This window comes from Gobio gobio (genome assembly GCF_949357685.1).
Source record: "Gobio gobio genome assembly, chromosome: 22".
Classification (NCBI taxonomy): domain Eukaryota; kingdom Metazoa; phylum Chordata; class Actinopteri; order Cypriniformes; family Gobionidae; genus Gobio; species Gobio gobio.
Genome location: NC_137118.1, coordinates 39,176,305 through 39,194,543, shown reverse-complemented (window position 1 = coordinate 39,194,543; position 18,239 = coordinate 39,176,305). Strand labels below are relative to the sequence as shown.

The 18,239-nt window shown below is 38.2% G+C and overlaps 1 protein-coding gene across 2 annotated transcripts in view; it reads right to left on the bottom strand.

Moving 5' to 3' along the window:
• The window catches only part of rnf34b (ring finger protein 34b), a 48,422-nt gene that overhangs the window by 27,709 nt on the left and 2,474 nt on the right, over positions 1 to 18,239 (bottom strand). For both annotated transcript variants that reach the window (XM_079804297.1, XM_079804296.1), the window contains exon 2: positions 1,858 to 2,082. In XM_079804297.1, coding sequence (XP_079660423.1) covers positions 1,858 to 2,082 — 225 coding nt within the window. The remainder of the gene's footprint in view (positions 1 to 1,857; positions 2,083 to 18,239) is intronic.

The following is an 18,239-nucleotide window of genomic DNA, read 5'->3' as shown; positions in this document are numbered from 1 at the left end:
TGGGTATGGTATGACTCGGCGTGATGCCCCGAATCTAAAGAGACCAGTTTTGTGATTTTTGGCTAAAGCATTCTGAAGTTATAATCAAAAATATCACATTTATGTATCTCTGGACCACTAGGTGGCACAGCGCCGAAACGCAGCAGGCAGCCTCAGGTCATGGTTGGCATAACACACATCAAGTTTGGTTAGAATATGCTAAAGCATTCGGGGATATAGCCTGACTTTCATTATTGTGGGCACTTGTCGAATTTGTTAGCGCTTTATTTGAGAACAGTTTGACTGATCATCTTGAATCTAATATCGGTTTGTCAGCATTGTCTTAAGATGACCTGGTTCATTGGAAATTGGACCAACGGCCTAGGAGGAGTTCGGAAAATTCAAAATGGTGGGGAAATTTCCATGGCGGAAAATGACGTCATAGGGTGCAATCGAATCGGCTTGAGCCAAGGAATCAGAGGTTCAAAAGTTATTAGATAAAACATGAGTGAAACTTTGGACAGGTGGTGGCGCTAGAGGGATTGAGTTAGAGACTTCGAATTCGCTATGGTGATAGATCAGACTGTCCTCTATCAGTGTGCCAAATTTCACAACTTTCTCGCAAGCGGTTCTATGGGCTGCCATAGACTCCATGACAGAATAATAATAATAATAGGAACGCTAGCGCCTTCGGTGCTTGGCCCTTAATAAATGTATATTTAATTTTCAGAGTAAAGACAATGCAGTATTTTTTATACATTTAATTACTTTATTCATTTTATGTAGTATTTCATATTTCTAGTGCTTGAAGTTTTTCAGGTAGGTCTGTTTCATTTGTGTCTGTCGGTTTACTTGTCTTCAGTAAGTTTGCGAGATTTTAGGCTATAGTATTAGTTTTTTAAATGTTATTGATAATGGTGATATGCATTATACAATTTCAAAGGTATCAAAAGTTTTGATATCAAAAAAACCTTATTTAAAGCAAAAATAACTATATCTATATATATATCGTTATCGTGAAATAAAATTACTCATTTTGTGATCGTCATATCGGCCACCCCTACACAACGGTATAGAATAGTGCATATGTACGCAAATTGGTAAGCACCTCCTGCTTCGTGAAGGTTCAAAACATTTGTGTTTCGAATCACTGGTTCGGAGCGCATATCAAACTGCCAAAATCACATGAGCATCAGCACTGATAAGGCGATCATCTGTAACAGCACTGCGCCTCAAGCCATCAGATTCTCCCGTGCAGAATAGCGGAGCCGAAGCACAACAAGCAACTAACTTGTAGTTTTATGCTTCAACCGCTACAGTATAGCTTTAAATAGCCAACTATTATGTGTGCATTAGATCAGTGATTTAATTACGTCATGCTTTAGTTGTTTTGATTGACACTGACAGAATACAGACACATCCATCTCTAAATTACTGCGGCATGAACTTCATTTTACAAGACACTTTCAGACTCTCAGAAGCCGTTGTGGAATCTCTGTTGGCAAGCTCAGTAGCTGCTCAAATGCCACCCTGCTGATGAATGAGCTGTTCAATCAAACCATTGCACTCTGGGTTAATGTCAGGTCTATCCATCAGGTCTGTGCATGTGTGTGCTGGCGTGAGCCTCCGCAGATGTATCACGCTGTCTGGGCATCTGAGTGTCTGCGGACAGGTGTGGAAGCGCTGATAGGATTTCAAAACACTGATGCTTTGTGGAAAAGTTAATGCTCAGATCTTTCATCACTTCTGTCCTTTGCCAGGAAATGAGCCATGCCAGACTTAGGCATGGCAGATCAATGTTTCCTGCACCTCTTGTCAGGAGCAATACTATATTCATAAAATGTATCAATCATATTTCATAAACCTCAGGCATCCTACCTTTCGTCTGAACACGGAGAAGGCCAGTCCACAGGCTTTGCATGCCAGGCCTGCGCTTCCTGAGGTGGTGCTGCTGGGTGGATAGGTGGAGTAACCAGCACTTGGGGCGAAGCGGAACGGCCCGGCTCCGGCTCCAAAGCCTGGCTGCTGGGTGCGGACCGCCCCTGTGCCCATCACCTCGTTCAGCAGCCCGCAACATGACGCCCACATGGAGGAGGCCCCCGCCTGGAGAAGAATGACATGTTCGGAGTGTGTTATAATACAGCAATGGCAAAAACAATCCTGTACTTTACCACAGATATGCGGTATATGAAAACGGTTTTATAAATGTTTGCTGTCATGATCTAAAGATGTTACGATTCGATTTTGGTGAAAATCAGACAAATGGTCTAGGAGGAGTTAGAAAAAGTAGGTTTGTAAAGGAAATAAAAATGGCGAACAGGAAGTTTGTCCAAATATGGTAACATATGGATCTATGTTCTTGGCATGACCCAAGGAATCTATTAAAACCAGTTTTATGACAATAGTCAAATTGAATCAAAAGTTATTAGCATTTTTGGAAAATTCATTATAACTTTTGTCCACAAGGTGGTACTGCCCCGAAACTTTTTGAGTACTTTCAGGGCTTGGTGACGAAGACACATACTGAGTTTTGTAATGATACGCCAATGCGTCCGTAAAATAGTGCTTTTATTGGCTATCCAGAAAATGGTTTTGTTACATCCATGGAATGCCCATAGTATATGTTTTTTTTAATATTAAAACAACTTGAATTGTTGTTAGCAGGTCCTCAGCCCAAGCACATGCTCTACACTTCACCACAACGGTAACCTCCAAAAACACTAACTTTTAAATACCAACATAACAAAACATTAAGTATTAAAAAGTCTCTCCATTTTCTCATCTGGTTAAAAATGCATCAAATAGCACTTTATTTAAACATTTACTCTCCGAATTCAGCCCCTTTGCAAAGCATGATGGGAAGTGAAAGTCCTGTTTGATTGGGTTGAATTGAATTTGGGTTGGGTTGAGTTGAATTGATTGAAACATGTTATTTCAAAATGAAAACATAGAGTAAGAGTAACGGTTTTAAGTCAGTTTAACATGAATCAATTACATTTGAACCAGAAACCTGATATATTTGTGTTAAATCAAGATGAATTGCTTAAAGGGGCTATATGCGTTTTTCTGAAATTAAAACTCGCGACTGACACCCGTGGCCAAAAGACAGAACTGCTCTAATTTTCTGCTCGATCTCGCAGCGGTGGTGACGTCACATCCACAGACAGCGCGGGAAAAAAACGATCCGCCAGAAAATAGGAAAAATAGGATACAGGCTTATAGGTGCACCCACTGTGAGCGGACAAGGTGTCAGTATGCTCATCAGGAGATGTTTGAGTAATAAATGGTAAAATAAAAAGGCTATTGTTACGTTTATTTTGGGGGAAAAGTTGCATATAGCCCCTTTAAATAAAGTGAACAGCATCGAAAAATATTTTTTTGAGTGCAGAGGGCAGATTTGTGTGCCAGTCACAGATAAAAATCAAGCATATATACTGACAATTTAAATACAAATTTGAATGTTTTTAAAAGAATGCTCACCAATGCTGCATTTATTAAAACAGATACATGGTGAACTATTATTACAATTTAAGAGAACTGTTTTCCATTTTTAAATATATTTTAATATATTCCTGTGATGCAAAGCTGATTATTTTAAGCAGCCATAACTTCCAGTTCTGATGCTCACATGCCCACTGTTGGCACTTTCGGCGGTGGACAGGGGTCAGCATGGGCACCCTGACTGGTCTGCGGCTATGCAGCTCCATACGCAACAAACTGCGATGCACTGTGTATTCTGACACCTTTCTATCAGAACCAGCAGTAACTTCTTGAGCAATTTGAGCTACAGTAGCTCGTCTGTTTGATTGGACCACACGGGCCAGCCTTTGCTCCCAACATGCATCAATGAGCCTTGGCCGCCCCACGTCGCCGGTTCACCACTGTTACTTCCTTGGATCACTTTTGATAGATACTGACACCGCAGACCGGGAACACCCCACAAGAGCTGCAGTTTTGGAGATGCTCTGACCCTGTCGTCTAGCCATCACAATTTGGCCCTTGTCAAACTCACTCAAATCCTTACGCTTGCCCATTTTTCCTGCTTCTAACACATCAACTTTGAGTAGAAAATGTTCACTTGCTGCCTAATATATCCCACCCACTAACAGGTGCCGTGATGAAGAGATAATCAGTGTTATTCACTACACCCCATAATGTTATGCCTGATCTGTGTATAAATGCTTTACTGATCTTCACATTATGTAACTTGTACATCACAAACAACTGAATCCACTCAACCTCAACACTCATAAACTCTGCTAGTAATCATCTGAAATAAATCAATGCTTTGCAGTCCTTAAGTGAATCCTCAAGAAACATGATACAGAGTAAATGGCTGTTAGAGCAAGACAAGGTCCGGCTAATTCTAGCGCACATTTGGAGTGTTAAAACTGTGTCGGCAGAGCAAAACGCCAGCACGAGCTAAACAGCTGAGATTAATGGATGTCTCTCGGGTTTCAGCCAAATGCATGTGCAAATCAAACAATGCTTTCATAATAATCATAAAAAGCATGCATTACCAGGATATTCTTACTCTCCAAAGGTCTAATGGTCTGGGGTTTCTAAAAGCTTTCATTTACTTAAGGTGTAAATTTAGAAGATGTTGGTTTTATTCTGCTGGATGTGTCATAATACAGCTGGCACACGGTCTGGTCCGCTTTGCAGATTGTTCTGGCCTACTTATAAAAAAAGAAAATGATGATCTGATTGAATGTAAAGCAATCAACCACAGTTATTTTGATTCTTCTTGTGGATATCTAATTTACTTGAAACAAAGTATGCAATTTCCCAGGAAAAGTGAATCAGGGTAAGATAAAATCATGTTTTGGAAGAAGGATTGATGGTGTATGACAAAAAAAGTTTGCATAGTGCACCTTTAATAAAAACTCGCAGAAGTTTCGTAAAGTCAGATTTGTGCTTGCGTGAATGGACAGCAAAGCATAAGAACTCCTTGTACAGGCAACAACATCCAGTTTCTTTAATCAATAAACCCTCCTTCATGAATACAAATGCGCACAAACATCATGAAACATGGCCAACCGGCAGCTGACCGGCCACTTTTATCAGCGCCTGTGACCCAACATGGCGTGATGTCTTGTCTCAGAAAAACACTCCGGAGGTGGGGGAGTGAAAGAATGCATCTTCTGTTTAAGAGCAAGAGAATCGATGAGCTGAAATGAGCATACATGTATCCTATGGTGCAGAGAGACAGAGAGAGAGATGGGCTGTTCTGTGTTTGACGTATCAGTGTTGGCTGAGCGGCTGAAATCTGTTGTTGCTCTTACACAGTGCAGAGCAGGTTAAGCCAGGCGGAGCTCTCCGTTTGGCCCATGGCTTTATTGTTTAAACACTTACATAATGCAGGCCAACACTGCTGTAGTGTGTTTTTCTGTATGCATGAGCACACAACAATTAGATAGTAGTGATTCTTTCTCTTATATAGAAAGACAACAGAGCACAAAATAATAAAATTAACTTACAATTTTAAATAAATACCTAATAAACAAATACTGAGTGCTACAGACATTAACCCCCGTGCACTGTTCGATTTCTGGTTACACTCGTTATGGTCCGGGTCAAATTGACCCTAATTGGATTCAATACAATTCCCCAAAAATCACACTATGAAAAAACACATACAATCAGGTACAAACAATTCACTTTTTTCATATCAATACTTTTCACACATTACAAAGAATAAATATCTGAATTTACGATTTATAATATAAATACTTTTAACCACTATTTTTAAGATTGGCCCTTAGGACACTTGCCTTTATACATTTAGAACAATAATATCTTAGTCTAATAGCTGTACTTTATGGGTCAAATTGACCCACAAACAGCAAGAGTGTATAAAATTTTGATATGCACATTTCACAACGCATCATGTTGAAACTTTGCATGCGTGTTAATGACTCTAAATGAGAAAAGGTCACACAATTTCAAGAAAAACAATGTAGGTTAGATAGTATTTCAGATAGATTGAAAAAAGAAATTATAGCTCATTTTTACCATTTGTGGCATACAAAAAAATATTTCTGTATTGAAAAAAATAGGGAAAAGCTCTTTTTTTTAGCTTCATAAGTTAGTAAAAAACTAAAATAACAAAATATAACCAAGAAATGTTATTATTTTGGGTCACTACAATTGCCTTAGAACATTAAAATATGCGGGTCAAATTGATCCGTGAACATCACGAAAGTAACAGTACATTTGTGTGTATATGTCAAAACACATCAGCGTGTTGAAACTTTGCATGCATGTTCATGACCCCAGATGAGAAAAAGTCACAAAATTTAAAGAAAAAAAAAACATAGGTTAACTGATATTTCTGACAACTTAAAAATCAAAACGGGTCAAATTGACCCGCAACAACACAAGGGTTAAAGCAAAAGGGCTGGTTGATTTTGCTAGCCTTGAAATCTAGACGCACCCTAGCGGCAGCAAATGTAATTTGCAACCAGGGTCGTCTAGCAACTCTCCGTCGGCTTGCGAGCTGGAAAAACCAAACTCTGGTCAGGCCAATCACATCGTGTATAAAGTCGGTGGGCGGGCTTAACATAATGACGGCAGAGTTGCTGCGGTTCCGCGTGCTACTTGAAAACAAAGAAGCACAGCGGTCTGTGAACGACTTGGAGTTAAGTTAACGGCACTGAAGTCATTCTTAAAAAAGGAAGATGTGTTCAGAATTTCAAAGTTTAATCTATCAACTAGCTCCGCTTCACCTTCTTCATTGCTCTGGTTGGTTGTAGCGCTATCCTATTGCGTGCAGAGGGAATTTGAAAGACAACTGTTTATCCCGCCCCTCGGATTGAGCCCTGCCAATGGTGTGTTCCCAGACCCAACATCTTGATGTGGGTCTGGCTTGTCAGGCTATGATTTTGCAACACTACACTCAAATTGTTATGCTGATAATATAATTTGTAATGAAAAAAAAACTGCATAAAAGTAGCTCAAACTTGTGGACCTGACAATATACATTAAAGTCCTCATGAAATCAAAATCGATCTTATTTACTTTGTTAGCCCACATTACAGGTCTTAGGGTGAACAATTAATCTGTGCAAGTTAATACACATAAAAATCTTGGTAATCTTTAATCAAAATCTGAAAAGTAACTTCCGGTCTTGAATGGCGTTCCCTTTCCGATGACGACTATGTGACGGCTTGGGTTTGAATATCCTTAACCACTCCCCTCCAACCGTTAGTCTGCTATGAGCGTGAGATGGAGAGGAGGAGCGCTGGAGTGAAACTCTGCCCTCTATTCAATATTCCGTTTCGCTTGGAAATACGCCACAGCACTGAAATAAAATTAGTTGTAACTTCCGGTTCACTGGGACTTTAAGGCCGCGTGTCCACCAAACCGTTTTTAGCCAGCCGAAAACGTCTCCCTGTGGGCGCTTGAGAGCGTTTTGGCAGCGCAGCGTTTTTTTTTTTCAGTTGGGACTCTTTGCTTGTTATGATACGGAATATCCGCGGAAGTGTTACTAGTATCTCATTTCACAGATAGTTTGTTTCTGTATTGATTATATATAAAAATGTGGATACAATGTATTTGCTCTGGCTCTTGTTTTAAATTATTTTGTTCCGTTATTATACTGCTTGTTTTCATGTGTTAGCGTTGTACAAGCAGAATGTGGCGGTTGGTCTGTGTTGTATTTGTCCCGCCCCTCCTCCACTGTGATTGGACGGCTGGGTGAAAAGTGACAGTGATGAGCGCTGCGTTTTACTCATAGTTGAACATTTTTAAACTCTCGGCGACCAGTAAAAAATGCTGAACGCTCAGCACTTGAGCGTGAAATACTCACTCAGCGCCTTGGCGTTCTAAAAACGCGGCGCTCCCATTGAAAACAATTGAATACGCCAGCCAGCCACGTGAAAAAACGCGTTGGTGGACACACGGCCTAATACACTAGCGCTCAAAAGTTTGGGGTTAGAACTATTTTTTTATGTTTTTGAAAGAACTCTCTTATTTTTAATAATACATAACAATTTGTAATATTGTGAAATATTATTACTATTCAAAATAACTATTTGAATATATTACTACAGTCTGATGATCCTTCAGAAATCATTCTGATATGCTGTTTTGCTGCTCAATGAACATCTTATTATTATCAATGTTGAAAACAGTTGTGCTGCTTAATATTTTTGTGGAAACTGTGATGCATTTTGTCAGGATTCTTTTGATCATCCGAAACAACAAAATAAAAAAAATAAAAATAAAAAATAGAAATCTTTTGTAACATTATAATAAATGTCTTTACTGTCACTTTTGATCAATGTTAGTCTTTTTAAATTATTAATAACTTTTGAATGGTAGTGTACAAGTTTATGCAAAAACAGCTGTAACTTGGTATTAGCCATTCCACAATCATAGTAGTTATAATAAACAAATATATTTATTATATACAACCCCAAATCAGAAAAAGTTGGGACAGTATGGAAAACGCAAATAAAAAAAAAAGAAGTGATTTCTAAATTTACTTTGACTTGAATTTTTATTGCAGACAATATGAACACAAAATATTTCATGTTTTGTCTGGTCAACTTCATGTCATTTGTAAATATGCATCCTTTCCTGTCATTCAGACCTGCAACACATTTCAAAAAAAGTTGGGACAGTAAAGCATTTACCACTTTGTAACGTTGCCATTCCTTTTCACAACACTTAAAAGACGTTTAGGGACTGAAGACACCAAGTGATGAAGTGTTTCAGGTGTAATTTTGTCCCATTCTTCCTGCAAACAAGTCTTAAGGTGGGCAACAGTACGGGGTCTTCGTTGTCGCATTTTGCACTTCAAATTGCAGGCAGGCCAGTCAAGTACCCGTACCCTCTTCCTCCGCAGCCAGGACTTTGTAATGTGTGCAGAATATGGTTTTGCATTGTCTTGTTGAAATATGCATGGACGTCCCTGGAAAAAATGTCTTCTTGAAGGTAGCATATTATGCTCCAAAATCTCTATGTACTTTTCAGCATTAATGGTGCCTTCACAGAAGTGCAAGTTACCTTTGCCAAGGGCACTGACACAACCCCATACCATGACAGACCCTGGCTTTTGGACTTGTTGCTGGTAACAGTCTGGATGATCCTTTTCTTCTTTGGTCCGGAGCACACGGCGTCCATTCCTCCCAAAAAATACCTGAAATACTGATTCATCGGACCACAGTACACGTTTTCACTGTGTGATGGTCCATCCCAGATGCCTCCGAGCCCAGAGAAGTCGACGGCGCTTCTGGACACTGTTAACTTAGGGCTTCCTTTTGGCACAGTACAGTTTTAACTGGCATTTGTGGATGTAACTACGTATTGTGGTACTTGACAAAGGTTTGCCAAAGTAGTCCTGAGCCCATGTGGTGATATCGCTTATAGATGAATGACGATTCTTGATGCAGTGCCGCCTGAGGGATCGGAGATCACGGTTGTTCAGCTTAGGCTTGCGCCCTTGTCCTTTACGCACTGAAATTCCTCCAGATTCCTTGAATTTTTTAATTATGTTATGCACTTTTGAATGTGAAATATCCAAATCTCTTCCTATCTTTCTTTGAGGAACATTGATTTTAAACATTTCAATAATTTTCTCACGTATTTGTTGGCAAACTGGCGATCCTCTGCCCATCTTTGCTCCTAAAGGATTAGACCTTTCTTGGATGCTGCTTTTGTACCAAATCATATTTACAATCACCTGTTGACATCACCTGTTTCAAATCCCATCATTATTTAACCATTTTACCTCATTACTAGCCCTACATTTTTGAAATGTGTTGCAGGTCTGAATGACAGGAAAGGATGCATATTTACAAATGACATGAAGTTGACCAGACAAAACATGAAATATGTTGTGTTCATATTGTCTGCAATGAAATACAAGTCAAAGTAAATTTAGAAATCACTTCTTTTTTTTATTTATTTGCGTTTTCCATACTGTCCCAACTGTTTCTGATTTGGGGTTGTAATAAGTCTAAGCCAGTTCAAGAAGCACAACCCTTTATACTGAAGTCTGTTCTGGTAGGTCACTAATATTTCCTATTTATCATATTATAAATGATGTCGGCTGTTCATGAAGTGCACTGGGTTTGAGTGGAGTCCCTCTGGCAGTGCACTCAGTATTTGAGCAGTATGGCAGTTAGCGTGATCTCCGTGTTGCGTAACATAAGGTCAGGGCGTGAAGCCGCTGCTCGTGCTTCAGTCTGGCAGAGAGCCGGTGGCGCAGCTTCCCCCTGTCACTTCAATTAGTGCCCTGTGAGCTCAGCGAGCCGGCCACGTCCATCACAAAACCACTGAGAGAAGAACACGGCAGCTTCTACACCCAAGAGTTCGCATTTTTTTGCGTATATATGCATTTGTTACTTACACATTGCAGCACTTTTTATGAAGCCTGTATAACAGAATATGACATAATGCATGATTTTTTAACTCGCAAAGACTTCAGATGAGGCCAACTTTGAAAACTCAAGGTCAAATAGTATCCTTATATTGTAATCATTACAAACACAAACTGAAATCATTGTCTATCATGTTCATTGTGAATACATGATGTTTACTAACAACATAACTTGTGTTATCTTAAATCTGTGTATATAATGTGCCATATAAACATTACTTTGACACACTCATCTCTGACTGATAAGAGAATAATTCCTGACTGTAACAATGAAACATACATTTTCTATGAAGCTGCTTCGAAAAACAATGTTTATTGAAAGATGTACTGTATATGAATAAACTTGAAATGACGCATTACAAGTAATGCAAGTTACGTAATTAGATTACTTTTTCAAGTAACTAGTAAAGTAATGGATTACTTTTACATTTACAACAATGTATCAGAGTAACTTTTTCAAATAAGTAATGCAAGTTACTTTGTTTTCCCATGTATTGACTGACACCTCTCCTGCCCCCATGTTGAGAGAAAGTGCAGAGGCATTGTGTGCGCTGTGTAAACATGAGAGTTAGTGTAGTTCTAGACTAAATATGAGTTTGCATTTACAGTTTGCATAGCTAGAGGCTGTGGGTCTTTAGTGTTCTTGTTTAGTGTTCACTGGGAGCGGGTCGAGTAGGACCAGTTACATTTAGTTAAATGTTTAATTTAGTTTTTTTGTTTAAGAAGTTTCTTCTTCTGCATCATAGTCTTCTATGATCCAGAGTGGCAGCACAGCTGAAGATTATAGTTTGAGCTGCACGCTTTAATGTACAAGAGTGAATTTGCTTTTCCTTCAGCCTGAGGCTTGTTTATTTTACTTTTGGTGTGAAAGGTCCTTTACATTTGCCAAAATAGAACTTTTTTATTATTAAAAAACAAAACAAGCAAACCCAGCCCAAATCAGAAAAAGTAATGCAATAGTAACTATAGTCAAGTCAACTTTATTTATATAGCGCTTTTAACAATGTAGATTGTTTCAAAGCAGCTTTACAGTGTTAAACAGGAAAATAATGCAGCATAATTTTATTCAGCTGTATAGCCATTCTGGAAAAAACGCTGATGTCATCAGTTCATTTCAATTATCATACAGTGACAGTGTGGGCTTTAGATTAATAATTAGATCAGTAATTTAGTTTAAATGGTTAATTTAGTTTATTAATTAGATTTATTTCGATGTTTAGTTGAAAAATTGAGTGTCCCCAACTGAGCACGCCAAGCCAGAGGCAACAGTGGCAAGGAAACCAAAACCCCATTAGGTGACCTAACCTTGGGAGAAACCAGGCTCAGTCGGGGTGCCAGTTGTCCTCTGGCCAACTATAAATAGTAACTAGAAAAAAATGACTGACCAAGTCGAAGGAAAAAGCACCACATCAACTTTCCAGTGTTTGTTTATGTAACATATGTGTGTGCGCACAACTCATCCGTCTGGCTAAAGTACATCGGACCCAGCATTGGTTCAGGTCGTTTCTGACAGGTTGACAGTCTGGAGGACTCCAGCGGTACAGTCTCCTACTTTTAGAGATGATGACCTATTCTCTCACGTCAGAACAAGAGCCCTCAGAGAGCTCTGTTTCCTTCAAGGAAAACAGAGCGTTACAGTTCCCATAAGTCACGATTCGCTGCACGGGGACTAATTTAAAAGCGAATCTTATGGTAAATGCTTATTTTTAATTGATGAGGACACTGGATTCCAGAGAGATGTGCATGCTGAAATTCAGACTAATGTCTCCAGCGCTCATGATATAATACATGCAGAAATGTATAACTGCATTAAGCACTGGGAATAAGATAACTCGACAAGATACTTTCCACAGTCTTGAGTCTGACGTTTCTTAAAAACAATGAATCAGCACTTCTGACTCACAATGGAATAAAGGAAAAGCAAATTCCTCGTCTCTCCCCTCACCTGCAGCAACGGTCTTTGTAAAGCTCAGGAAGAACTACAAAGTATTGAAATCCCTCCCACTGACAGAGATGCACGACTTCTAATGACTTCTGACTAATGAGCATTCGCATGAGAGTACATAACTAATTACACCAGCAGATGTGGGACTGAGCAGCTTTGAACATGTTGGTTTAAGAAATGTTTCTTGAAGGAATAGTTCATCAAAACTGAAAATGAGGAGTCAAGCCACAAACAATGACTAAAAACATAAAACGGAAACGTATTATACTAAACGTAGTTTAAAAGTAAATGTTTTATTGAGCTCAACAGAGCATGTTTTAGTATAATTGAGATACTATTATAGTTTGTTAATGGAATAGTATTTTCCCTTTTCATTTAGGTTAAAGTAATTATGTTGTGTGTTTTTGTAATTTCTATTCATTTTTTATATATATATAATGTTATCTATATTCTGCCCTCACATTGGCGTCTCTCTTCCCAAAGTTAGACAGATAGATAAACTCCTTCCAACATGTACGCTTGTGGGAGAATGCTGCTTTATTCCACACCACGATGAATGTGTTGAAACAGAGTGAAACTACAGAAAGGAGATGTAAATAATAGACCCTTTTCACAGACTGTGATGACGCATTTTTATGGAAGCCCGTTTTCCGCCACAAAAAAAAAAGATAAAAAGAGTTTTTATCTCAGAATTCTGACTTGATATCACGCAATTGCGAGTTTATATCTCAGAATTCTGACTTTATAAAAAAAGAAAAAAAGTCAGAATTCTGAGATAAAAAGTCGCAATTACTCTCTTTATTTTTTTATTTAGTGGCGGAAACAGGCTTTTTTTAAAACTAAAAAAATGTATAACACTAAAAAATTACTTTTGCATCAAATTACAAAAAAAGTTAAGTTACCGCTGCTGTGAGGGTGTTTCTAATACAGCGTCTATGGGAGAGATGGTAAAAATTAACATATATCTCTCTTTTCAATGGCTTTATTAATCTCACTCTATTTTTTCTTTTTGAAAGTTGTGAAATCACTATTGTGAAGTTTTTCTTTTGCTATTTGAGCAAATGGGGACACAAAAAATATATTTAATGTATACTCTCTCATTCACCTCTATAAAAGTTAACCCAACTATGACGACTTCCGCTCTGAGAAACCCGGAAATATCTGTTATGTCCATATCTGTTATGTGTAATGTTATCTCCAACAACATAACACTAATATAAATTACATTCAGTCAATTACATACATGACATTCCAACGCTCTCCATTGACTTTGTATTGCGTGAAGCGGCCTCCTTGTCATTTTTTACTTATAACAAAAAACAGAACAAAGTCTAAAAGCTGATATGTGACAGGGTGTACAGCAAACAAGCTAAAAACCCAGAACTAAAAACCCAGAAGTTTTTATAAGCTGTTGACCCAAAAAACGGGCGTTTAAGGACACAAAAGTGGATACAGGCAATTGAGACAGAGCGCGACATGTTATATTACACTGAGAACTACACCCACTAGAGGGGAACATAATCAGCGACAGGAAAAATAATATATAAAACTGACATTTGGATATTTGACTTAACAGTGACAAAGCACACGTGGAGCATACTGAGTGTCTACATCCAAAAATTTACCCATTCTTCCTGCTGATGCTTCACGTCTTATTGCCTGTACCCACTTTTACGCCGTTTTTTTTTTGGGTTGACAGCTAAAAAAAAAACTTAGTTCTGTGTTTTTTAGCTTGTTTGTTGTACACCCTGTCACATAGCAGCTTTTAGACATTATTCTATTTTTTGTTATAAGTCAGAAATGACAGGGAGGCAGCCTCACGCAATACAAAGTGGGTGTGGGCGTGGCCTAAATGCGCTCTATCTTTATTGGAATCAATAGAGTGCCAAAGTAATGACGTCACTTTGTAGGCCAACCCGGAAGTTAGCGGCGCATGGGTTCCCTCGATCAAAAAGCCATTCATTTTCCCCATAGACTTTTGGAAAATCGCAAAAAATAAGATCTGTGTTCAACAAAGAGTTATGACCCTTACACGTTTTGTCTACCAAGATAATCTTTACAAGTTAATCCAAAATGTATACATTTTGAAGCCCAAATAAAGCCGTCAGATATAAAATGCTAACGGTAGGCTATAAACGGACTACAGCACACCATGGTCGCGGATCAACGTCATCATCAAGCTTCCTCAAACTTTATTTAAAAGCACGCTCGCTCTTTATGATCTGCGCTGTGTATGAACACTTATCCACTTTTTCATGAGAAATATTGCCCATTCGCTTTTTCCAAAAATGTTAGAAACTAATTTTGTTTATGCGTGCCTCTCTGAGATTTATCTTTTGTTAATGTTTTTTCAGATAATATGATTATCACTGTGATAACATTAAATGACATGAAACACAACCCAGTCTCTTTTTGTTAAATGCAAGTTTATGTATGATCAATAATACAAAACGTATAATAAGCTACACATGAAATAAAGCAAACAATTCAGTCAAACATTCAAAGTCAGTGCTAGTCGGCTAACTTACAACGGTAACGTACAGTTATAGCCTAAAAATAAACAAGTAATGAAACTTCACTTTGCCCTCAGCCTAAACGATTTGCCAGGGAACAAATTATAGATCCATGAGAGCAAATATGGGCCGTTAAATCTCCACAAGACGAATTATAGCTGGATACGCCACAGAGACATCAGAGCCAGCGGCAGACGTCAGAAGGACTAGCCGAGGAAAGTCTACTCTCGCCGGGTAAACAAGCGCTGACCGCCGCCGACCCACTGGAGCTCACAACTCCGAAAACACCAGATAAAATGTTAAAATAGGCACTCTTCTTATAAATAAACCACAGATTTGAGCTTTAAACAACTACATTATCGACTGAAAAAGTCTTAAAACTACGTTTTGTCACACATTAACAGTAGATTTTAACACAAAAAGACGTGTAAACACAGCCCATGTCAGCCATTTTTCAACGAGACGAACATGTGAAGAGAGTAAACTCCAAATGTTCAAGCATCCAACTTTGCGCGAATAGCACGATTTATTCACGCCACATAAGTTCTTCATAAGGCTGAAACGCGGGCTAGTGAGAGATTGCCTGTTTGTCACGATGACGTCTAAAGTCCCAGCCAAAGGATGTAGTCCCTTTTAGCAACTTGTTAGCAACCACCGTTTTTAAGACACAATAAAGTTTAAAAAAATCACAAGCAGGTTTTAACTAATGTGTTTTATGTCATAGATCAAAACGTGAAAATATTTAGAGGCTTTGTTAACCACATACCTTATTTCAGGCGATTTAGCAAAAACCCATTTAAAAAACCCATAGACTTTAGGGCGAGGGAACCGGAAGGGCTAAAATGCTAACTCACTTTCTGCGTTTTGGCCTACAAAGTGACGTCATAACTTCGGCACTCTATTGCAAACACTAAATAGATGATCCAGAACAATCTATATAGTTTTTATTCATTTTTATTTTAGGTAAACTAAATTAAAATGAGAAATGTTGCCTTGGCAACTAGCTGAAATATATTGTATTTTAATTAACTTGTATATTATTTCAAGCAATGAAATTTTTTTTTTTTTTTCATGGTTTTAGTTTCAGTTTTAGTTAACTATAATAACCCTGATTCACTATAAACTTTCCTTGTTTGGAAAAGAGCTGTGTGAAGATTTTCATTGGATTTTGACAAATAACAGCATGGGGATGAGTAAATAATGACACATTTTAATCAAAAACTATTTTTTGGGTGAACTATCCCTTTAAAGAAGTTTAGGAACTGTGATAGGATCTAATAAGACGTTAATAGTACTGTATTTAGACAACGGTACAAAGACAAATGTTTTTTATTTTAAATTAAATATACTTTTTGAAAAATCTCCATAATCATCAGTAGATTTTTTTGGGTGCTAACTTTATTACAAAATGACTGGCATTTCCAATAATAATCTTCTGGTGGAGATTTGCCATTTCATTTCCACTGTTTTTTAATATGAAACAGATGAAGGCAGATTATCTCCATCTGAAATTTCTCCAGACTTTTGTTTAACTCTTTCTAGAGTTAGTGACTTCAGCTATAGTGTGGACCAGATACCAAATAAAGAAGAATATAAATGAATGAACAGATTAATATCATTGCTTGATATGTACAACATCAGGGATCTAAACATCTCCAGAAATAATTACCACATTAATTTAAAAGATTTCAATTCAAAAAAACAATTAAAAAAAACATGATACTTCCACCTTATGTCTGATTTAAAATGTTTTCCCACTCAAATTAAGCAAAAGCAATATGACAGAAGAGTGGTTACACTCAGAACAAGCTTTCTTTCAGAAGACAGTTTGTCCTTTTGCTTCCCGGGAGATTCTGTGCTTTAAGTGTCACTACACACAGTGTCATTACAGAAACCACAGGGAGAAACGAGGCCAGACAGTGGTGCTCTTATGAATGAGAGGAATTATTCAGAATTATCTAAGGTGTGATTAGCCCTCAATTATACCCAGTCACGCTTTGCTTCATGGCTGCTCCCTGAAGAAGTGAGGTCAACCCTAAGTAAAAAACCACCTCACACTTTGAATGGAAATGAGTGTGTATTTGAAAGCATTTAGTCATTATGTGCCGAACGCAAGATCCTTGCTTACAAAAATCTCATTATAATCACCTGATCATTTCTCCCCTGCAAGTAAATCACATTATATCAGCAAATTTCCACTATTAACTCAAATTAAGATTGAAATTAAATACCACCAGAATCATATAGTAGCCTACCAAAACTTTGTATCACATCTCTCATCATAATTCATTATTCTGACATTATATTCATCCTGTCATAATTCAACTGCGATGTTTTAGAGGGGGAATCACTTCAGTTCCTTGTGACAGAGCAACTGTTCTCCATTCCTAACATCTCCTCAAATCACAACAATCACAAATCGCATGCACAGTCATTTTTATCACAATCTTCCCTCCTTGTCTACTATTCGGACATCATGATGCTAGTAATGCTAACATCATAATGCTAGTGTCATCATCACTATGCTATTTTTCGATTTTGATTTTTGCAGATTATTATGCTATTTTAAAGTTTCCTAATTTAGTTTTGGAGGTCTCCAACAACAGGTTTACAGGTTTCATTTTCTCATAATATACATTGCACATCACCAAAATGTTCAATGATTCTCAAACGACTCGTTGGATGAATCCGTCTCTCTAAATCCACCCTTTCCGCGAGCCTACTCTGCTCTGATTGGTCAGATGGCCCAGTCTGTTGTGATTGGTCTACCGCGTACAGCGTGTATTTCGGAAGCTAAACGCCCATTATCACAACTGAACTCCAGCTCTGTCAGAGGCTTCCTAAAGCGCAGCGATTACGCACTGTAAAGACAGTAGCGAATCTAGCGATGATGTTGATTTTACACCAATCCCAGCGCGAGTCCGAATCGATGAAACATTCAAAGAACTAGTTCTTTGAGCAGGACGTTTCTCAGTGATGCTACTCAGTTTTGGGTACATTATTAGATAACTGTCCTCACCATCAGCAGCATTAAAGGATTAGTTCACCTCAAAATGAAAATTTCCTGATAATTTACTCACCCCAATGCCATCCAAGATGTCCATGTCTTTCTTTCTTCGGTGGAAAAGAAATTAGGTTTTTTTGAGGAAAACATTTCAGGACATGACTTAAATTGCAACCAATATGTTGAACGTCCACATCAATGCAGTTTCAAAGGGCTTTGAAGGGCTTCAAATGGTACTGCGCGATCCCAGCTGAGGAATAGGGTCTTATCTAGCGAAACGATCTGTCATTTTCAAAAAATAAATTCAAATGTATATACTTTTTGACCACAATTGATCGTCTTGTGCTGGTCTGCAACGAGCCAGGCATCACGTAACGTATGTTGAAAAGGTCACACCGAACGTGGGCGGAA